Here is a 19143-nt window from a genome sequence, read left to right on the forward strand (position 1 = left end):
TCTCTGTAAAGACTGTTTATGTTTTTCGCCTTTCTATATTCCAAGAAAGAAATGTCGTAACAGTAAAAAATAATAATGTCCCGATTTCATTTAATATGTAATATTAAATAACATAAAAAAATGTATATAATTGGCTAGACTCGGAATCCATTATTTTAATAGTAAATTTGGTTTAAATTCCAACACCTAAAAGTTAAGCTCGCATTCACTTCTTGTGAAAAAATTATGTGTTCGTACTAATGCACAAAAATATATCTCCAGTTCTCAGGACTCATATGTTTTTTCCAGGAAGAAAATGAGTACAAAATATTAATATATATTATTGATATTTGAATACAAATTGTTTCAGATCTTATACAAATATATGATTTTGAGTATTCAAACATGCATAACAAGTATTAATATTAATGAAACATTTATTTTTTCGGATAAAGATCGGTACAAAACATTTAAAATACAGTACTAATATATTATATTTGAGTATCAACTGTTTCAGATCTGATACTAGCAAATGTTGATATTAATAAAGTTATTCTAATTTTATACTCAAACTCTTATTTTTTGTACCAAATCTAAAATAGTTAAATAATATTATAAATTAGTATCATATTTTCAATGTTTTGTACCTAATGAGCCTAAGTTAGTGCATAAACATTTTTATGTATGCCAGAGAGAGCAAACACATGTTTTTTTCTAAAATGAACTGAACTCAGAAGTTTTGGGGATTTAAAGAAAATTCACATTTATTTTAATGATATTTTTAAATATATTGATATTAATGATATATAATATGGCAATGGCACAACGTACTTATACAAATTTTTTGGTAATTTATTTGATTTATATTTAAACTGAAGTCATGTCATGATAATAAAAATTATTGAGGAGTCATCCTAAACGTATATTCTATGTGCGACAAAGTTTTACATTTATGGGAGCTACTTCTAGATTTGGATAATTGGTTTCTTCAAGCCAAAATGAGCATGTTTGTGTTCTAAACGAGAGGTAATCGTGATTCACAAGTCTACATAATTAGAGATAAATGATAAACTAATTCGTTAGTTGGGGGATTTACTCTGTATAAATCGAATGATAGTGGTTGTGGTTTCATCTTTATCTTTATATATAAAAAAGACAAATGAACAACATTATATAACAATTTGAGTTAATTTTTTTTATAACGTCAAGATAAATACGATTAGATTAGTTGGTATATAAACTTATTGTGTAATCATGCTTGTTCGGACATGAGAACAACGTGTGATATTTTGTATGTGCCGTCATAAACTAATTTTTTAAATAATTTACTTATAATTTAATAACTCGTGATAAATTAAATTGAAAAATTAAAACTTTAAAGTAAAGTATAACAGTTTTGCGTGTATTTTTTGTGTACTCGACACTTACTTTCTTTTAGCACAATTATAACATGCAAGGGAGGTCCGAAAAAAACAACATGCAGGAGAGAGAAATATCAAATATATTAAATACATGGAAACAAATACAAACCCTAATATTAATTTATATTAGCTCGTGATTTTTCACTATATTAACAATATATTTCATAATTCGGGTATGAAATTTTTGTAAATATTTTTTGATGATAAAGAAATACAAATATACTAGAAAACGAAAACAACAATGGATAATGTTAATGTTTTTTATTTTTAAAAATATTTAGTTGAAATCTAAAAGAGTCGATTTGACTTTCGAAAAGTGCATCATTAAAGAATGCCTTAATTAAGAGAGCATCTGTCATGGGATTGAGATTTTAAATACAAATTGTTATCAGATTGAGAACTTTCTATGCTCCACCGACGAAGTAGTAGATTTTATATATTTTTTTACATTTTTATTTTTTTTTTCCTGAATATTATATTTAAAAACTTGTGATATTTTATTTATAAACTCTCTAGATATTTTTCGTGGATGTGTATAGTTTAAGTTTAAAGATTTATCTTTCAAAAAAAAAAAAGTTTAAAGATTTATTATTATTATTATTATTATTTTATTTTATTTTATTTTTTTATTTTTTATTTTTAAACTATCTAGATATTTTTCGTGAATGTGTGTAATTATGAATGCGATATTTTTGGACTACACATATATATATTATTGCTATAATTATGGACAGAAGATAACATGTCAGCAAATGAAGCCAAGGGCTAGTCAGCAGTGAGCCTACTTGTACTGTTTGTGTAAAATATCAAGCTGTGATTGAGCATTCATCTCTATGTATTTTAAATCATTATTTAATCTATTGCATCATTTTTCCATATACAAATTATTGATATATTTAGTATTTTATTATGATGTTCCGTAAGTACTTTTCGGTTTCAAAATAATAATCATAATAAATTTCCTCGAGCCAACGAACACATGTTTCAAGTACATCTCATCCACATTTCAAATATGTTTAATTTTTATTAATTAAAATTTAATTTCCGTGAAATTGAGCGATGAAACATTTTTATATCATGACTAACACGTAGGGATAAAATTACATTTTTTAATTTTGTCAGTTGATCTGTTTTGTATTCTAATTTTATAATTTATCGAAATTTGATTTTAATATAGTAAATTAGATTTTGTTTTTTCATCCTTTTTTCTTTCCGAAGCAACTAAATTAATTAAATATAGTTTATTTCGAACTGATTATTTCCAGTAAGACATATGTGACGAGAATAAATCAAATATTACTCAAATTAAAATTCATCATATAAAAAAAATTTAAGCAAAACGATCTCCAATACTTTAAAATGAGAAGAAAAAATTTCATCGTTTTATTTTATTTTTGTTAATGTATATTTTGATATATGTAATATAAGTTTTACTTTTGTCACATAAGTCACGTATGAGAATATCAATGTCAAATCAACAATATCCGGTCAATTTAGTTGTTTCAGGAAAAAAATATGACAAAAAAAAAAAAAAAACCAAATTACTATATGAAATCAAAACTCTGACAAATTACAAAACTAAAAGTTAAAACATGTCAACTTACATGACTAAAATTATAATTTTCTCACACTTATATTTTATTCTAAATTTAATTGACATATAGATAACAACGAGGAAAAACTGATATAAATTAATTGACATATAGATAACAACGATGAAAAATCAATTTTTCTATCGGACAACTACCATGCTATACACTTACTAATGAACAATAGACAAGAGGAGAAAAGAAAATAAATGAGAGAATTCAAATAATGACTTATGAATGAATCAATTTATTTTCAACCAAAAATATATTTTATAGGGTATAATCGAGTGATATATATTTGGAAGGATTATAACAGAAAAGAGAAGAGAAAAGAAGATAGAAATAAATGAGAGAATTCAAATAATGACTTATGAATGAATCAATTTATTTTCAACCAAAAATATCTATTTATTGGGTTATAATTGAGTGATATATATTTGGAAGGATTATAATAATGGAACTATATAAATAAATATCATCAATCATAATTCCATATAAATATAATCATTTATAACACTTCCTTTTCGATGATTATTCATGTAACAACTATTTATTCAGAACCATATCTTGGGAACATATTATTTGAAGAAGATGCGAAGATTCAAATGTTGCCTAAATAAAATTTTAACAATAAAATTTTTGGAAAAATCCGAACGAAATAAAAAGAATGAAGCAATAGATACACTCGTTAGGAGTCCTCCAAACTATGGATGCGCTTCTTCAAAATTTTAAAGTATGCCTAGTTGACAAATAATTCATTAACTGGCTCGTATACATTATGGCTCTTTAACGAGATCTCACCAAACACCGTAAACAAAGAGTAGGTATTTTGTGAGACGGTTTCACGAATCTTTATCTGTGAGACGGGTCAACCTTACCGATATTCACAATAAAAAGTAATACTATTAGCATAAAAAGTAATATTTTTTCATGGATGACCCAAATAAGAGATTCGTCTCACAAAATACGAGCCGTGAGACCGTCTCACACAGATTTTTGTCGAAAACAAAATACATTATCCATCGAGTATTCAATAAGTTGTGGGACTTCAGACATAGTTTGCAGGATCATGTGTTGAATGTCAGGATTTTAATTTATAATATTAAGATATATACATATATTTTTTTGTTTTCCTGGTGTATTTTTATTATATAAATAGAGTATTTAATAACTTCACAGGGTAAAATATGCATAAAACTCGTATTTGTAAATCTATTATTACTATCATCATTAATTTTTTTAAATTTTTTAGATAAATAATTGCGCTTATCTGTTTGGTGGGTACAACTAATGCGATTTCACTACATCATTTAAATTCATGATTTGTTGCTCTATTATTTAAACCGTTATTTAAATGATATTATTTGTGACAAAAGCAGAAGCAATATCTATTTTTCATATGATATATTCTTCGACTACATAAACTTTTTTCTTTTTCGTTTTTGAAATACTGGGAATGAATCAAGGACTAGGGGCTCTACAAACCTATAAGGCTATGTTTGGTAGCCATGATTAAGAGAATTATTATTAATAATCATCCCTTATCTTATGTTTGGTTCATTTTTAATTTAGCTTAGAGGCCTTTGATTATGATTGAAAGCCCTCACTATTTATGTTATTTGTGATTAAATATCCCTCCTCAAAGATGTGATAATGTATAATTCTTGAATAGTAATAATGATAAATTAATATAATATTTAAATTTTTATTATAATTTTTTATAAATTAAGTTCATATATTTTTATTATTTTCAATCATTTTAAAGAAAATAAATTGTAATACAAATTTATTTTACATTAAATTTTTATAAATTTCTAATGTTGTTAATTAATTTTTTTATAAAAATAAATATTTATTAAATTCTAATTTATTTTGTTTAATGATTATCGTAATATTTTTAAATATATTTTTAATAAATATATTTAAATTAATTTTAATAAATGTAAATTATAATTATAAATATTTAATTATTTATCAAATTATTTTAAAAATATTTATAATTATTTTAAAAAATAATAATATTGCAATTATTACTAAACTTTATTTAACATTAACATTCAAAATATTATTATTATTTTAATTATTAAAATAAATGCATATTTACAAATTTATTTCTAATAAATATATTTAAATTAATTTTAATAAATATAAATTATAATTATAAATATTTAATTATCTATCCAATTATTTTAAAAATATATATTTAATTAATACTATGAGCATTTTGGTCATTGTAATAAAATTTACAAAATTAATTCATCATTTTAAAATCATACCAAACACCATGTTATTTATCCCACCATACTATTAATCCATATATCTCATTTTTTAATCACTCTAATTACTAATCATTTACTTATCCTATCACATGTACCAAACGGAGCCTAAGGGTATGTTTGGTGTGGCATGATAAGTAAATGATAGATTATTAAACTTATGTTTGTCTCATTTTTTATGGGCCCAATTAATCAAGAAGTCCATGATAAAAAAAACATATTTGATTGAAAAGACATCCCATTGTTTTGGTGGGATTGATAATCTAATTCCTAAAACATAACATAAATTACCATTTTACCCATAAAAGACTCAACATGAGAGATCTACAATTTTAGATCTGCTCTTCGGCTCAGGTTTTAGGAAATCAAAAGATTCTTTGGTCAGGGTTTACGGTGGTAAGCGTTCGATTTTTTGCTGATTAATTTTTGAAATTTCATTTTTTTCCTTGAATGAAATTATTTAAATTGAATTGAAATTTATGAGCTTTGAAGGTTTGAACCTCCGTGATTTGAACTCTATTCTTTGATGGTTTATATTTTTTTTATTTGCACACACATCACATAAATAATTTCATGATGAAACTAAATAAAATTTAAAAATAGAGAAAAAAATAATTAGAAATCAATATTAAAAATGAGATAAAATGCAAAATCATATTAATTTTTATAAAAAAAAATAAATTATCAAATAAATACATAATGTATAATGTAAAATTTTATAAAATATTTATTTATTAACAGAACACATGATTTTGAAAATACTGTTACAAATATTATTTTATATACCAAATTGGCATCAATGCTAGTTTAGGGTATTTTTGTCTCAACAACAAAAAATGTAAAATTTATCACACTCATTAAAATCTTACCAAATAAAACATGATTTATCACAACACAGTTATATATCCTCACCTTGAGTTTTGTCATCAATTCAATCAGTTATCTTATCTACTCACCAAACATAGCCTAATAGTCTATATACTCTTTACGGTTGGAGCCATATTGAATGAACATTAATATTGAGTCATATCGGATTAGGTCCATCGTTAAAAACAAAAAACAAAATCGTTCTCCACGCATGTCGGTTTCGTCGAAAATACTTGAATATGGGATGTTCCCAGACACTTGAACTAAATCGGTCCGAAGGGGAACCTTTTTCCAATAATTGCAACAATAGGATTTTTGATGAATTAAATTATTTCATTGTTTAAGGAACTTGTGTTAATACATCATTATTGCCTAATTATGATACTCCCGATCGACACAAGAAAAGTTGATGCAATTAAAGAGAATAAAAATTTTGGGCTAAGAAGGAGATATTATTTTGTAGGGGGGGTCCGGGTGAAAACTTTGGGACTTTGGTCCCCGTGCCGAGATATTTATTCTATACAGTAAAATAATATAGTATATAGTTTTTTTGGAATGTAATATTATGTATAGTGTTATATAACATGATCACATATTCACATGCTCGGGCTGGGCTTTTGGGCCACTCGAAAACATTTGCATCTTCATTTGGCCCACCCCAATAGACTCATTTTTCGTCTAGTCTCACATTTTCACGTAATTTTGTAAATATATTTTGTAGTATTTTTATCGATATTTATACTTTTTTTAATATAGAACTCGATGAATTTTGTAACTTATTGGGTTTGGCATGGACATGTCCAAGGTCGGAGAAAAGATCCTTAGCTCCGTTCGCTCTACTCGTTATCTCGGTCTTCTTCGAGGTACTTGGATTTTAGTGTGCCGTAGAAGTGTAGAATGGACGACACACAAAGTTCTAATTGAGCACGTACGTGATGAATTGCTTTGGGCGGATAAAATAACCTATGATGATGGATGGAGGGATGGTAAAAAATAGTTGATTACCATAACTATTTAAAGTAGTCCAGGCACCACCCTGTCCTCCGCCTCCGCAGTAGTGCCAAGAAGCGCAAGAAGACCTACACAAAGCCCAAGAAGAAGTGTAGGAAAAAGGTCAAGCGCGGGAAGAAGTTTAAGCTCGCCGTGCTCCAGTTCTACGAAGTGGATGATTGGGGAAAGGTGCAGGGGATAAAAGTCACGTAACGCCTGAAAAGTTAATGCAGCTCGAGCTTTGTTTGAATAAAATATCACTGGAACCACTTGATTTGTCTAGATGCCTATTCGTTACTTCGATTCAATTTATTTTATGGGAATTAATGTCCAAGGTTCATTGGCTCTATTTAAGTTTATGTTCTTTGTATTTTTCATGATTGCAGTCTGAATTAAGGTACTAGTGACTACTTGACAGTAATTCTAGCTCTTTTCTATTTGTCTGGCAAAATATTTAGTTAGATGCATTGCATGCTTTTAATTACAGGCTGCTGTACGCTTGCGGAACTGTGTGCATAAAATTTCCGTGCGCCTGTCACGTCATGAAACATCATGAAGAAATGGGTGGGTTTCATCTTTCAGACCATTGTGTTCTGGACAACGAGAGAGCTGTTATTGCATTTTTATCGGTGTTACTATTGTTTATTTGGCATTCTTTCCAGTCCGTTAAGCTCTGATTTTTTGTTATTACATGTCACACTGAACAATAACTCCAGTGCATGCTCCATGGTCTATCAGTTGGCTGATTAACCGATCTCCAACCATTAATTTTATTTTAATTTTAGAGCAAGTTTTACACTAAAATAGTTGAATTTACAACAAATTCAACATTTAAATCTTACCTATTTAGTTTAAATTTTACGCCAAAAAGAATATTCTCGAAATATTTTTTTTATTTTACATATATTAATAGTTATATTTTATATTTATATTTATGTTAGAATTAACATTTTCAATTGTTATCTTTTTATTTTTAAAATCATATTATTGCATTGAAATTTTTCATTTGTGTTGAGTTATTATATTATTTATAAATCATTAAATCAAATCATTAATTAAATATTTTTATTTAATTTAAAAATCTATTTATAAATTTATTTGATTAATTATTTTAATTTTTATGTCTAGATATCTCATTATTAAAATAATAAAATACATATTTTATTATTATTTAAATAATATTTATACTTAAAAATTAATTAATTAATTAATACATATTTATAATAATTAAAACAAAAAAAATTTAAAAATAATTGCCGCTGCGCTTTTTGGAGCCTATCTTTTCACCAAAATGGTATTAAAAGGTTGGAAATGCCCTTACGACAAGATTCAAAAACCAGGTGAATTTTTGTGGGCAGTTTTACTTATATCAGTCCGAAATTGGACACATCAAAGTTGCGCTCGTACGCAAATCAGCTTTTTCCAATGTGAATTGAGCCATTGATTTGTACTCTCTACGTAGGTGCCGCGAGAGAATTTTTGACCAATCATTTTTACACCTTCAAAAAATATAACTCATTATAAAAATACACTCATGTTAAGATTATTTTCTTATATGCAACACTCTTCATTCCATACTTATTAATTATCAACTTTATAAGATCATAAGATATTTATCCAATTTCTATGTAAAAATAGAAAAAAATCCAGTAGTCTAAAAAGTCTACAGAAAATATTGGAAACGAAAGGGCGCACGAATGACGAATCATGAGGAAAGTTGGCAATGGTTGTTGTCGAACCAACTAAAATCATTTCATAATTTAATGTTCAAAAAAATTAAGTGACTTTTATTTCATATTAAAAATCATATCTTTATTAATATTATTATTTTTTCAATCCAAAATACGAAATGCTTATTTTTGTTTACAAAATACCCTTTATCGACTTGATTTGAAATTAGTTAAATTATAAATCAAACTTTTTTAATTAATTTATACATTTTAAATTTTACATAAATAATAAATTTTTATAAATTAATTTAATATACTACAATAAATTTTAATTGGTTTTAAATACCATAATATCACATCAGTCATTGAATTAAACTATATGATGATTTTTTTAGGTAGCATCATTTCTTTGTAATTAATTCGAGTTTATCAAAATTTAGTTTAAATTCATTTATTTTTAATCAATTTTATATTATAAATATTGTCAATATTTTAAGATAAGTAAATCATATGTAGGTAAATCTGCATACAAAATTGAATGTCTCCTTTTTCAATTTTTTTTAAAAAAATATATTTGTCTGAAAAAATCACAGAAGACCGTGTATATTCAAAAATTTATTCAAATTTAGCATCTATAATTTAAGTTTAAAGCAATGAAAACACAATTTATATTAATTAAAAGTTATTAATGAAAAAAATAGTTCAGAAAATATGATCAATCTTCAATTTAAGTATAATTCATCTATAAAGTTAATATAATATAATACACATTTTTTTTAATGTTTATAGGCATGCATGCTTCAAATGAGAATTTGCCCGCTAGATAAAAATTTTGTAGCTATGACCCTGAAAGCTGCTGGTGGTATTCTTCGAGCTTACTGCTGCTGTCGGGAACTTCTTGAATCCTTTAATAAATCTGTAATGAATCCAAGGCGCATACACTCGCTTTCTTCAAGAAATTATTTGCTCTCATCACAGTGATGCACTCGTACTAAACAAATGTTCCTCCAAGATAAAAAAGGATTCCTACTAATGGTATTTTCAAAATGAACGCTTGAAAATAATCCCGAATACTTTGGATTTCTTCAAACCTGATAATTGAATGTTTGTATATTGTTTCTGCAATATAAAAATATACAAACAACATATACTTTGACATAAAATAGTTTCTACAGAAAATGGAGGGGAACTTGTGTGTAGATTTCTCAATTCTATCTGGAAATGCTGATGATTATTCTTATTCTTTGAACCATTCTCTATGAAAGGACGTGTGTTTTGGATAATACTCATTCGTTCAAACATCAAAAGACACCCAAAAAATTTAAGGTACACCCAATGGCAGAGACAAGATTTTAATTCTACTCGAGCTATAATTTTTAACAAAAAATAAATAATATATGGCAATTAAAATAATAAGATACATGTTCGTTATAGTCTCAAAACGTTTCTCTTCAATACTTTTGCTATGAAACTCGTAAGATTTGAAAACTTCGGCCAAAACTTTGACATTGAAATCATTTATATCTTTATCATCTTGCAAAGAAATTAATGAAGTTTAAATAAAATGGTTATGTCTAAATATTTCTCAACTTAAACATAAAAAGATGATCTGGACAGACATATCCATTGTACCGAAGATGTGATTTATGATTATTCAAGATATAATATTTATTTATTACATAATCTTAGTCTATATTTAAAGTAAACTCTCTATCCATATATCAACCAGATTATAAGGTTTCAACTTTTTTTTATTTCAAACGACCATCGATACTAATCACAATTCTGAGATCGTGAATGTTTTCTAAGAATTCTCATAATAAACTATATCGAGCTCATAATGTTATAGCTGACACTTCAAATGATGCATTTCATATTCAGTGAGGTGCTCCTTCTTAGCGAGGGTATAAATTTTCTCAATGTTGAACAATTTAAAATATTCTTTCGGGTTCAAATCAGAGCTAAGCGTAAGTAGGGCAATGAAGCAAGTTTCATGCAAAACTATGAGTTCAAATATTTTAAGATGAGAAAACATAAATACTGATGCATTTATAAAATTGGAATTGATTACAATGATACAATCAATTGGCAAGATTTCAAAACTCGAAAAAAAACACAAGATTTGAGTTGAGCGTTTGACCCAACTTTGTATATATATATATATATATATATACGAAAAAAACACAAGATTTGAGGTGAGTATTTGACCCAACTTTATATAAATATATAGTGAGTGTACTTGAGCAAATTGGTTTAAGGTTGAAGATTCGGGTGATTGAGAACAAGACAAATCTAATTACAATTTTGTCTACTGAATGTTTTCATCTTTTAGGGTGGCTTCGTGAAGCTAAATGAAATGGATCCAAGTCAAGGTTGTTGGGTTAGGTCGCTGGGCTTCTTTTATTTATGGATTGGTCCATGGGCTAGAAAGCCATTTAGCTTAAGTTAGAACAAATACTCTTACTTGTGACTCCACCCCTTTGATACACCATAATTACCCGCTCAAAAGGGGTATAACCCGAAAGAACACGAAATACATATGCAGCTCTTCCAGATGCGCTGAGTCCTGGTTCCTTCAGCTTAGTTCTGTCTCTTCAGGTTGCTTCCATTCTTTTCCATATTGTTTTCTTTTCATTTTATGAAAATACTAGCCAAAACAATTACGACGAAGTTCGAGTAATTCGATATATATATATATATATATATATATATATATATATATATATATATATATATATATATATATTTTGTGTGTTAAATCAAGCTTACAACTAATGATTTATATTTATTGAGACAAATTTATTATTATTCTAATGATCTAACATCTCAAGTGTCATGTGAATATCTATAATCATTCATGCTTTTTGTTTCTAGAGTAGGTCTCTTGTGAGACAGTCTCACGAATCTTTATCTATGAGACGGGTCAACCCTACCTATATTCACAATAAAAAGTAATACTCTTAGCATAAAAAATAATGTTTTTTATGGATAACTCAAATAAGAGATCTGTCTCACAAAAAATGACATGTGAGACCGTCTCACAAAATTTTTTGCCTTGTTTCTATTTGGGAGGAAGAATTCACTTTCCTGTCATGCGTGCATCAATTTGTTCGAAACATGGCGCTTGATTGTTTGGATTATAATGCGTGTTGATATCAAAATCGAACTTAAAAATTTGAATTTCTTCAAAGGCATCCATAGTCTCACGAGGGGTTTAAGTGCTAAAATCATTATGATCATTAGCACCACGATGGTGCATTTTATACGTTTATAATTTATAGTAATTATATATACACACATTAAATAAAATAAAATTGAAATTATATTATTTTCTTCGACGAGTCAATCAGGGCAAGTTAATTGACGGGAGAGTGTTAAAATAGACACGACTCTTCTAGAAAGTAGAAAACTAGCTAAAGTCGTCGAATTCTAATCGACAACTTGGTAAATCCAATCCAAAGGTTGCCATGTAATAACTCGGGATTTGGCAATAGGATTTAATCTCTGTCAGCATATTGGACGGATGATCTATCGCCACGTGTACTCAATGACTTGTTCAACAATTTTTGCAAATCGGCCTTCGTAGCACGATAAATATCTTCCCACTGTTCTTGGCAACCCCACCCCACCCCAGCCAAAAATAAAAATAAAAATAAAAAATCAGAAAGAAATAATTCCGAAAATCTGAGCGAACTGAGGATCGATCGGTGATTCAATCAATTCAATGGCTGACAAGGCGTTCAAGTACGTGATCCTAGGTGGTGGAGTTTCTTCCGTGAGTAATCTTTTCATTGATCATTAGCTTAGTTCTATGCGAGTCTCGTGTTAGTATTTTTTCTGGATCGTGATTGATTCTGATATACCGATGTTTTGGGTTATGTTGTTTCCTGAGTTTAATGCTTTTCTTTTTATTGCCGTGAATTTCAATTTGAAATGGAGAACGGGAGAACTGTTTGTTGAGTTAATTGCTACTGTTTGTTCAGTTTCTTTTTGGATTTGGCTAGTATTACGTTGTTACTGTGCTAGTTATCTGGATCTTGACCCGTTTGTTATTTGAATCTAAATGCATCAGTAGGTTATGTGCAAAGCTTTTCAGGTTTTTTTTATGTAACATTACTTGAAAATTATGTTTTCTCGGGCTCTATTTATTGTAAGCGATCTTTCACAAGCTCGATTCTCGAGTGTTCAATCAGATTTAGCTTACAATAAAATCTATTTAATAAAAGAAGTGCGATAGGCGGCTCCCTGTGTGTCCTGAAACCTTTTTGGCCCTCATGTCAAAAAGGGGAGAATGAATTAATGTACGTAAATTGTAGTATTTTTCTCAAATAAATACAAACGCATCTTTTGAAGCTCAGGTGTACTTTTTTTTGGGCATGGAGTTCTAGTCAGCCAATAGTTAATAATTACAAGGTTCTGATTTCTGAAGTCTCGTTTTGAAGAATATTTGGTAGATTTTTTATTTAAATAAAAAGTTTTGTGTAGTCGATTATTCTGCGATGTCAGTAAGTCAAGGATTGTTGTGGGACTATTTCTGGACTCTGAAAAGTTATTCTTTCCAAAAATTAGAAACACTGCTCATAGTTTAGCCTGATTATGATAATCCCAATACTTCATCACATATAAATATCTAACTTGTGTTTCAGATCTAGGTTTGGAAAAAATTGTAATATCCATTGATCAGATTTGCCTATAAATATATGAAACCGCATTGACATTTGTTTATGCTTGCAGGGATATGCTGCTAGGGAATTTTTTAAGCAGGGAGTTAAACCTGGAGAATTGGCTATCATTTCCAAAGAAGCGGTACACCCATTTAACTATTCCTAGTATTATTATGTTTCACAGTTAAGGTCACAAAAGCTTATACAATTTAACGAGTACAGTAAATTTTGTTTTTCTCTACAAACAAAACCAAAACATTCATTTTATTCCAGATTTTTTTTTGAAAACCTTTTTTCCTCAAAACAAGCCTCCAGAGACTCCGGAAACGATACCAAATATACCCTAAGCTTCTCGTCTAGTCTCTTTTTCCATTACAATTATTGCAAAAAGAACAAAAAATTCTCATTTTCCGTTATAGTGATTGGGAAAAAGATTAGGAAAACAGTGCCACAATAAAGTTAATATTTTTTATTAGATGTAGAAGATTGAATTGAAGTTTATCTCTCCTCTCTAAAAATGATGATCTGGCTTAAAATCCTTGTGAAGTAAAACAAACCTGGATGCATGAGCGGATGCAGCATGACCGCCCTTCCTCACTTTTATGTTCTTAGTTAGTTTTGCATTTATGAAGCAGAACAAAATCATAAAATTGCCTCCACAAGAATTTCTATATCCCCTTCAGGAATTTTAGATTATACTTGATCAATCACTTTAAATTTTTTTGTTGTATGAAATTTATACCCTCAAAGTTCTATACCTTGGGTGGAACTTTCAAAAGTGTATATCTTCAATCATTTTCAAATCTTCATTTCATGCTTAAGATAGCACACACTTAAACATGGGTCAGGTTACCGTTTCCTTTTGTTTGGATGATTAAAAAAAATAGTTTTCTTGGTTAGGTCTTCCAAATTGCTTCAAATATTTTGGATTGTGTAACTTTAATCAAATAATGGCATGTTATTTCCAAGCGGGTTGCATCTTTGTTATCAACATATTTGCATGCTAAAAGTTCTTGAACTGTACTAGACACATAACTTTGTAAAATTGTTCATCTACCAAGTTATAGAATTTAAATAGTTGAATTTCCTGTCTATCCTCTCGGAAATCACTTGATTTTTTTAATGAATTTTTATTCTATATTCAATACTTCTTGCTGAGCCAAAATTTACTTTCACAAACCATTCGGTCTACAGAAATATATAAATCTGTGAGGCTTGTCAAGTTGTGATTGTATACTAAGCCATTTAATATAACATTTTTATTAGATAAAATTTATTGTCCCCTGCTCAAAATTTTGGCCTGCCTTGGGCTAGCATGGAAGTAACCGTACTCAGCATAGTTTATTGGTCTCTATTTTCTTTTAGTTCATGTCTGACGATGTAAATTTTATAACCCATGTTTCTTTGTCATATTTGTCAAAAATGGGTATTGGCTAGTGTGGATGTTCACTTCTTACTTCCCTCTGTGGTCTTAAATCTGATGTATATATGTAGACTTAGGTGTACTTCTTGGGTATAATTGTTTTCCCCCTGTGCTAAACATTTATGCGTACTCTTAACGATGGTTTCAGGTGGCTCCTTATGAACGCCCAGCACTTAGCAAGGCATATTTATTTCCTCAGGGTAAGTTGGTTTAAATTCAGTCTGTGATCCATGGTCAATTGAGGTTATTTGTCGTGGTAAATTGTTGACATTGTCTTGGTTAAATGCAAATACCTATTGAATAAAGTGATACATAAGTCACTTGTGCGTCATAGGGATGGATATCAATTTTGACTTCTGTTGAAACCTAATAGTGTCATTGTTTCAAAAAAAAAACCATTTTTCCTTTTTTATATATACCAGACTTGGGAATCTTAAGCAAAACTGAGTTTGATTCTATATGCTCATCACATTTTATTTATTGTCTGTTTGCTGCCAAATGTTTCCTATCTCGTATATATGTCTGATAAAGAGCTGAAATCATCTAAGTTTTGTGTCCGACAGGAACTGCAAGACTTCCTGGTTTTCATGTATGCGTCGGTAGTGGAGGAGAGAGGCTCCTTCCCGAGTGGTACTCTGAGAAAGGTAATACCTTAAAATATTTACCTCTGAAAATATCTGCAAATGTTGGATATCTTTTGACGGTGCTTCAATGGAGTTCATCACTCGCATCTCTCTGAAAATGTTGCCTCTTACATCCCTTATAAAGCTTTATGTTCTATGCTTACAGGAATATCTTTGATCCTTAGCACCGAAATAGTCAAAGCAGATCTTGCTTCAAAGACTCTTATCAGTGCTGATGGGGAATCTTTTAAATATCAAGCGCTGATTATTGCAACTGGTTCTAGTGTAAGAGTCGTTTTCTTGGAATTCTTCGTTTTCCCCTTTAGTTATCACTTCCATGTAGCTGGTGTGTTTCTGATTATATATTTTGCTTTTGTCAGGTTGTTAGGTTGACGGACTTTGGTGTACAGGGTGCTGAAGCCAAAAATATCTTTTATTTGAGAGAAATTATTGATGCTGACGAACTTGTAGAAGCAATCAAAGCAAAGAAAAATAAAAAGGCCATTGTGGTTGGTGGTGGCTACATCGGTCTCGAGCTAAGTGCAGCTCTGAGGATCAATGATATTGATGTCACAATGGTTTATCCAGAACCTTGGTGCAGTGAGTTAAATATGTTGCTTATTTCAACCTTTTAAAATAATTTTATATGCTCTATTTTGTGATTTTTATGGTGGGCTACCATGGATTGTCTTTTACAGTGCCTAGGCTATTCACTTCTGGCTTAGCTGCCTTCTACGAGGGTTACTATGCAAAGAAGGGAATCCAAATTATAAAGGGCACTGTAGCTGTTGGATTTAGCGCCAATGAAGATGGTGAGGTGAGTTCTTGGAGCAGAGACGGAATGTGGGGTGGCAATTGGTTGCCATCTCTCCCCTTCATTTACAAATTATATAAGAAAAAATAAAAATATTTTGAATTTTCAATTGGATTTCCCAAATCACATATTTTAAATTAGGATCGAAAAATTTCATATTTCAAATCCCAAATATTTTATACAGTGTTTCTTCTAATCAACCATCTAACCTGAATCCTAATATAACGTTTTTTTTATGTTTAATCCTCAAATATATAAATAGCGATACTGTACTGTATATTATTAACAACAAACCGCATCCTTTATTGATTAGTTATGCTGTAGATCACTGGCTAACATCAGGTGATTCTTTATCTCATCGTTCAGGTCAAAGAGGTAAAACTTAAAGATGGTCGGGTCCTGGAAGCAGACATTGTTGTCGTTGGTGTGGGTGGAAGGCCACTTACTACCCTATTTAAGGGCCAAGTTGTAGAGGAGAAAGGAGGAATCAAGGTGTGCAACTTTACCTTTTATGTCCTCATCCCTGAACTGACTGCATTCTTGTCATCTTGATGAGATACATACTGGTACAAGAATCACCCAAAAGATTTGAGGATAGAGTTTTCTTGAGAGGAAATATTGTTTCTTGGACATACATAAATTAATTACTATTTTGTAGCTAACTTACGATTCACATATTTAGAAGATCGCTTTGTTTTTTGGAGGTGTCCACAAAAAATTGTCAGTGTTATGAACCTAGACCCACTGTCCAGTTATCCCAGATTCATTGGTCCCAATTACTAACCAGGTCCACAATGAAAGGCCCAAGCCCAAGATTGTAAATGTGTATGTTAGGAAGGGGAAGGGAAAAACAGGGAGGACATAAAATATGAGAGGGATCGAGTAAAGGAGGCATTCGGTTATATTTCTTATTGAGTGAGTTATTAACAGTCTGCTAGGGAGTTGAGATTGTACAGAGCAAATATACTATGGGTTTCATATTTCAGTTCAATACAATATTTTAATTACATATTATTGTTGAGAGGGGCATGACAGAAAACTTTGTTCTGCTTTCTATACACTTGTTAAGATAACAAGAAAACTGGAGAGGCAAATCTCCAACTTTTATCGAATCCGGGCACCCTAGCCTCTTGTACTTAGAAATTTTCACAATCCAGCACGTTGTGCTGTATGTATTAGATTATGCAATTTATCACGATTGATCTTATGCCTGCAGACCGATGGCTTCTTCAGAACCAGTGTTCCTGATGTTTATGCTGTTGGTGATGTTGCTACATTCCCCATGAAATTGTTTAATGATATCAGAAGAGTCGAACACGTTGATCATGCTCGTAAATCTGCTGAACAAGCTGTGAAGGTGCGCACAAAGATGTTTTCATATTTTTTTTATATAATTAAATCCTCAAATTTTCCTTATTAATGATATCAGACGACAAAATCCCCACATCCTACTTGCATTTTTAGAGTGTGAGAGAGAACTTCTTGGATTCTAGCAAGGGGAAATGTTTTGGGGTGTATGTGAAAACTAATTTATATTTCAACTTTACAACTTTTAACCAAAAGGCAGAAGCAAAATTGAGATGTATTTTTTTGCTTCTGCTTTTTAATCAATAGTTTAAAGTTACAATTTGACATTCAAATCTTTAAAAAATTCACATCACACAATTACTCTCAATTTTTATAAATATTTTTGGAGATTTTTAAAATGTTAAATTTTATTTGTACATGAGTTTTTAAGAGTTTAAAATGAAATTCATAAAATTCAAAATCATATTTTATTACAAGTATTTTATATTTTAAAAACCATTTTTTTGTAATTGACATTTTTATATTTTTTTTTATATAGCTTATGTATTTATACAAATTTTTTATTATTTTCTTAATTTTTATTAAATCTTAAATAAATTTTCAAATATTCATGTTATAAAAGATAGATTAATTTTGATATAAAATATTCAAATTTAATAATAATTATATAAATGCAAATTTTAAATAATAAAAAAAAACAAATGTTACGTAGGTTAAAGATATTGATATAATTTTACGGAAAAAATAAATTTGAAATCAATTTTTTTCATGACATTCAAACTTTAGTTTGTGTTAACTTAATGATTTTATTTCCAAACACTCTCTACTTTAGTTTTTCATGTACTTTCAAAAAGTCTCTAAGAAAATCACTTAAAATTAAGTAAAAGTTTTCTCTAATACTCCCTTAATTGTTAATGCTTTGATGCAGACTGATTGTTGAAATCTTTGTTATTATGTTATTCTAGATTCCTTGCAACACAAAACTGTCTCACATCTTATTTTGCAGGCAATTTTTGCAAGTGAACAAAAAACATCAATTGACGAATATGACTATCTCCCATACTTTTATTCCCGTGCCTTTGACCTGTCATGGCAATTCTATGGCGACAATGTTGGTGACACCGTGCTGTTTGGAGAGCACGATCCGACATCTCCAACTCACAAGTTTGGGACATACTGGATCAAAGATGGAAAACTTGTTGGGGCGTTCTTGGAGAGCGGTACTCCGGAAGAAAACAACGCCATCGCCAATCTTGCTAGAGTCCAGCCATCAGTTGATAGCTTGGATCAACTAGCTACAGAGGGTCTCTCATTTGCTCTTAAAGTTTAAAGGTTTTTTCATGATGTATCGGGACTGGCTTGTTTCAATTATTTATGGAATATGTTTGCTGGTAATGTCACATCTTATTTCCAGTGACGAGATTTGGACATATCATTTGATTTTGATATCCGAAGATGCTTGTATTTTCTTGAAAATAATAATTGTCGTTTTCTCCTTTAAAGTTGACATATTGGTGTT

At 29.4% G+C, this 19143-nt stretch overlaps 1 protein-coding gene across 1 annotated transcript; it reads left to right on the plus strand.

Moving 5' to 3' along the window:
* The first annotated feature begins 12408 nt into the window (after positions 1–12408).
* Positions 12409–19143, plus strand: LOC142527098 (monodehydroascorbate reductase-like). Its single transcript, XM_075631815.1, has 10 exons — positions 12409–12567; positions 13527–13598; positions 15028–15079; positions 15443–15523; positions 15669–15787; positions 15883–16102; positions 16201–16319; positions 16683–16808; positions 17533–17673; positions 18631–19143. The coding sequence occupies exons 1-10, from the start codon at positions 12517–12519 to the stop codon at positions 18952–18954; spliced, it is 1305 nt and encodes a 434-aa protein (XP_075487930.1). The 5' UTR covers positions 12409–12516; the 3' UTR covers positions 18955–19143.

Source organism: Primulina tabacum, chromosome 2 (genome assembly GCF_025594145.1).
Source record: "Primulina tabacum isolate GXHZ01 chromosome 2, ASM2559414v2, whole genome shotgun sequence".
Classification (NCBI taxonomy): Eukaryota; Viridiplantae; Streptophyta; class Magnoliopsida; order Lamiales; family Gesneriaceae; genus Primulina; species Primulina tabacum.

Bases quoted from the DNA above. Each gene is read 5' to 3' on its own strand.
- LOC142527098 (XM_075631815.1), top strand. From the start codon at position 12,517: ATGGCTGACAAGGCGTTCAAGTACGTGATCCTAGGTGGTGGAGTTTCT. The intron at 15,524-15,668 runs GTAATACCTTAA...CTATGCTTACAG, and splicing joins CGAGTGGTACTCTGAGAAAG to GAATATCTTTGATCCTTAGC. The intron at 17,674-18,630 runs GTGCGCACAAAG...CTTATTTTGCAG, and splicing joins CTGCTGAACAAGCTGTGAAG to GCAATTTTTGCAAGTGAACA.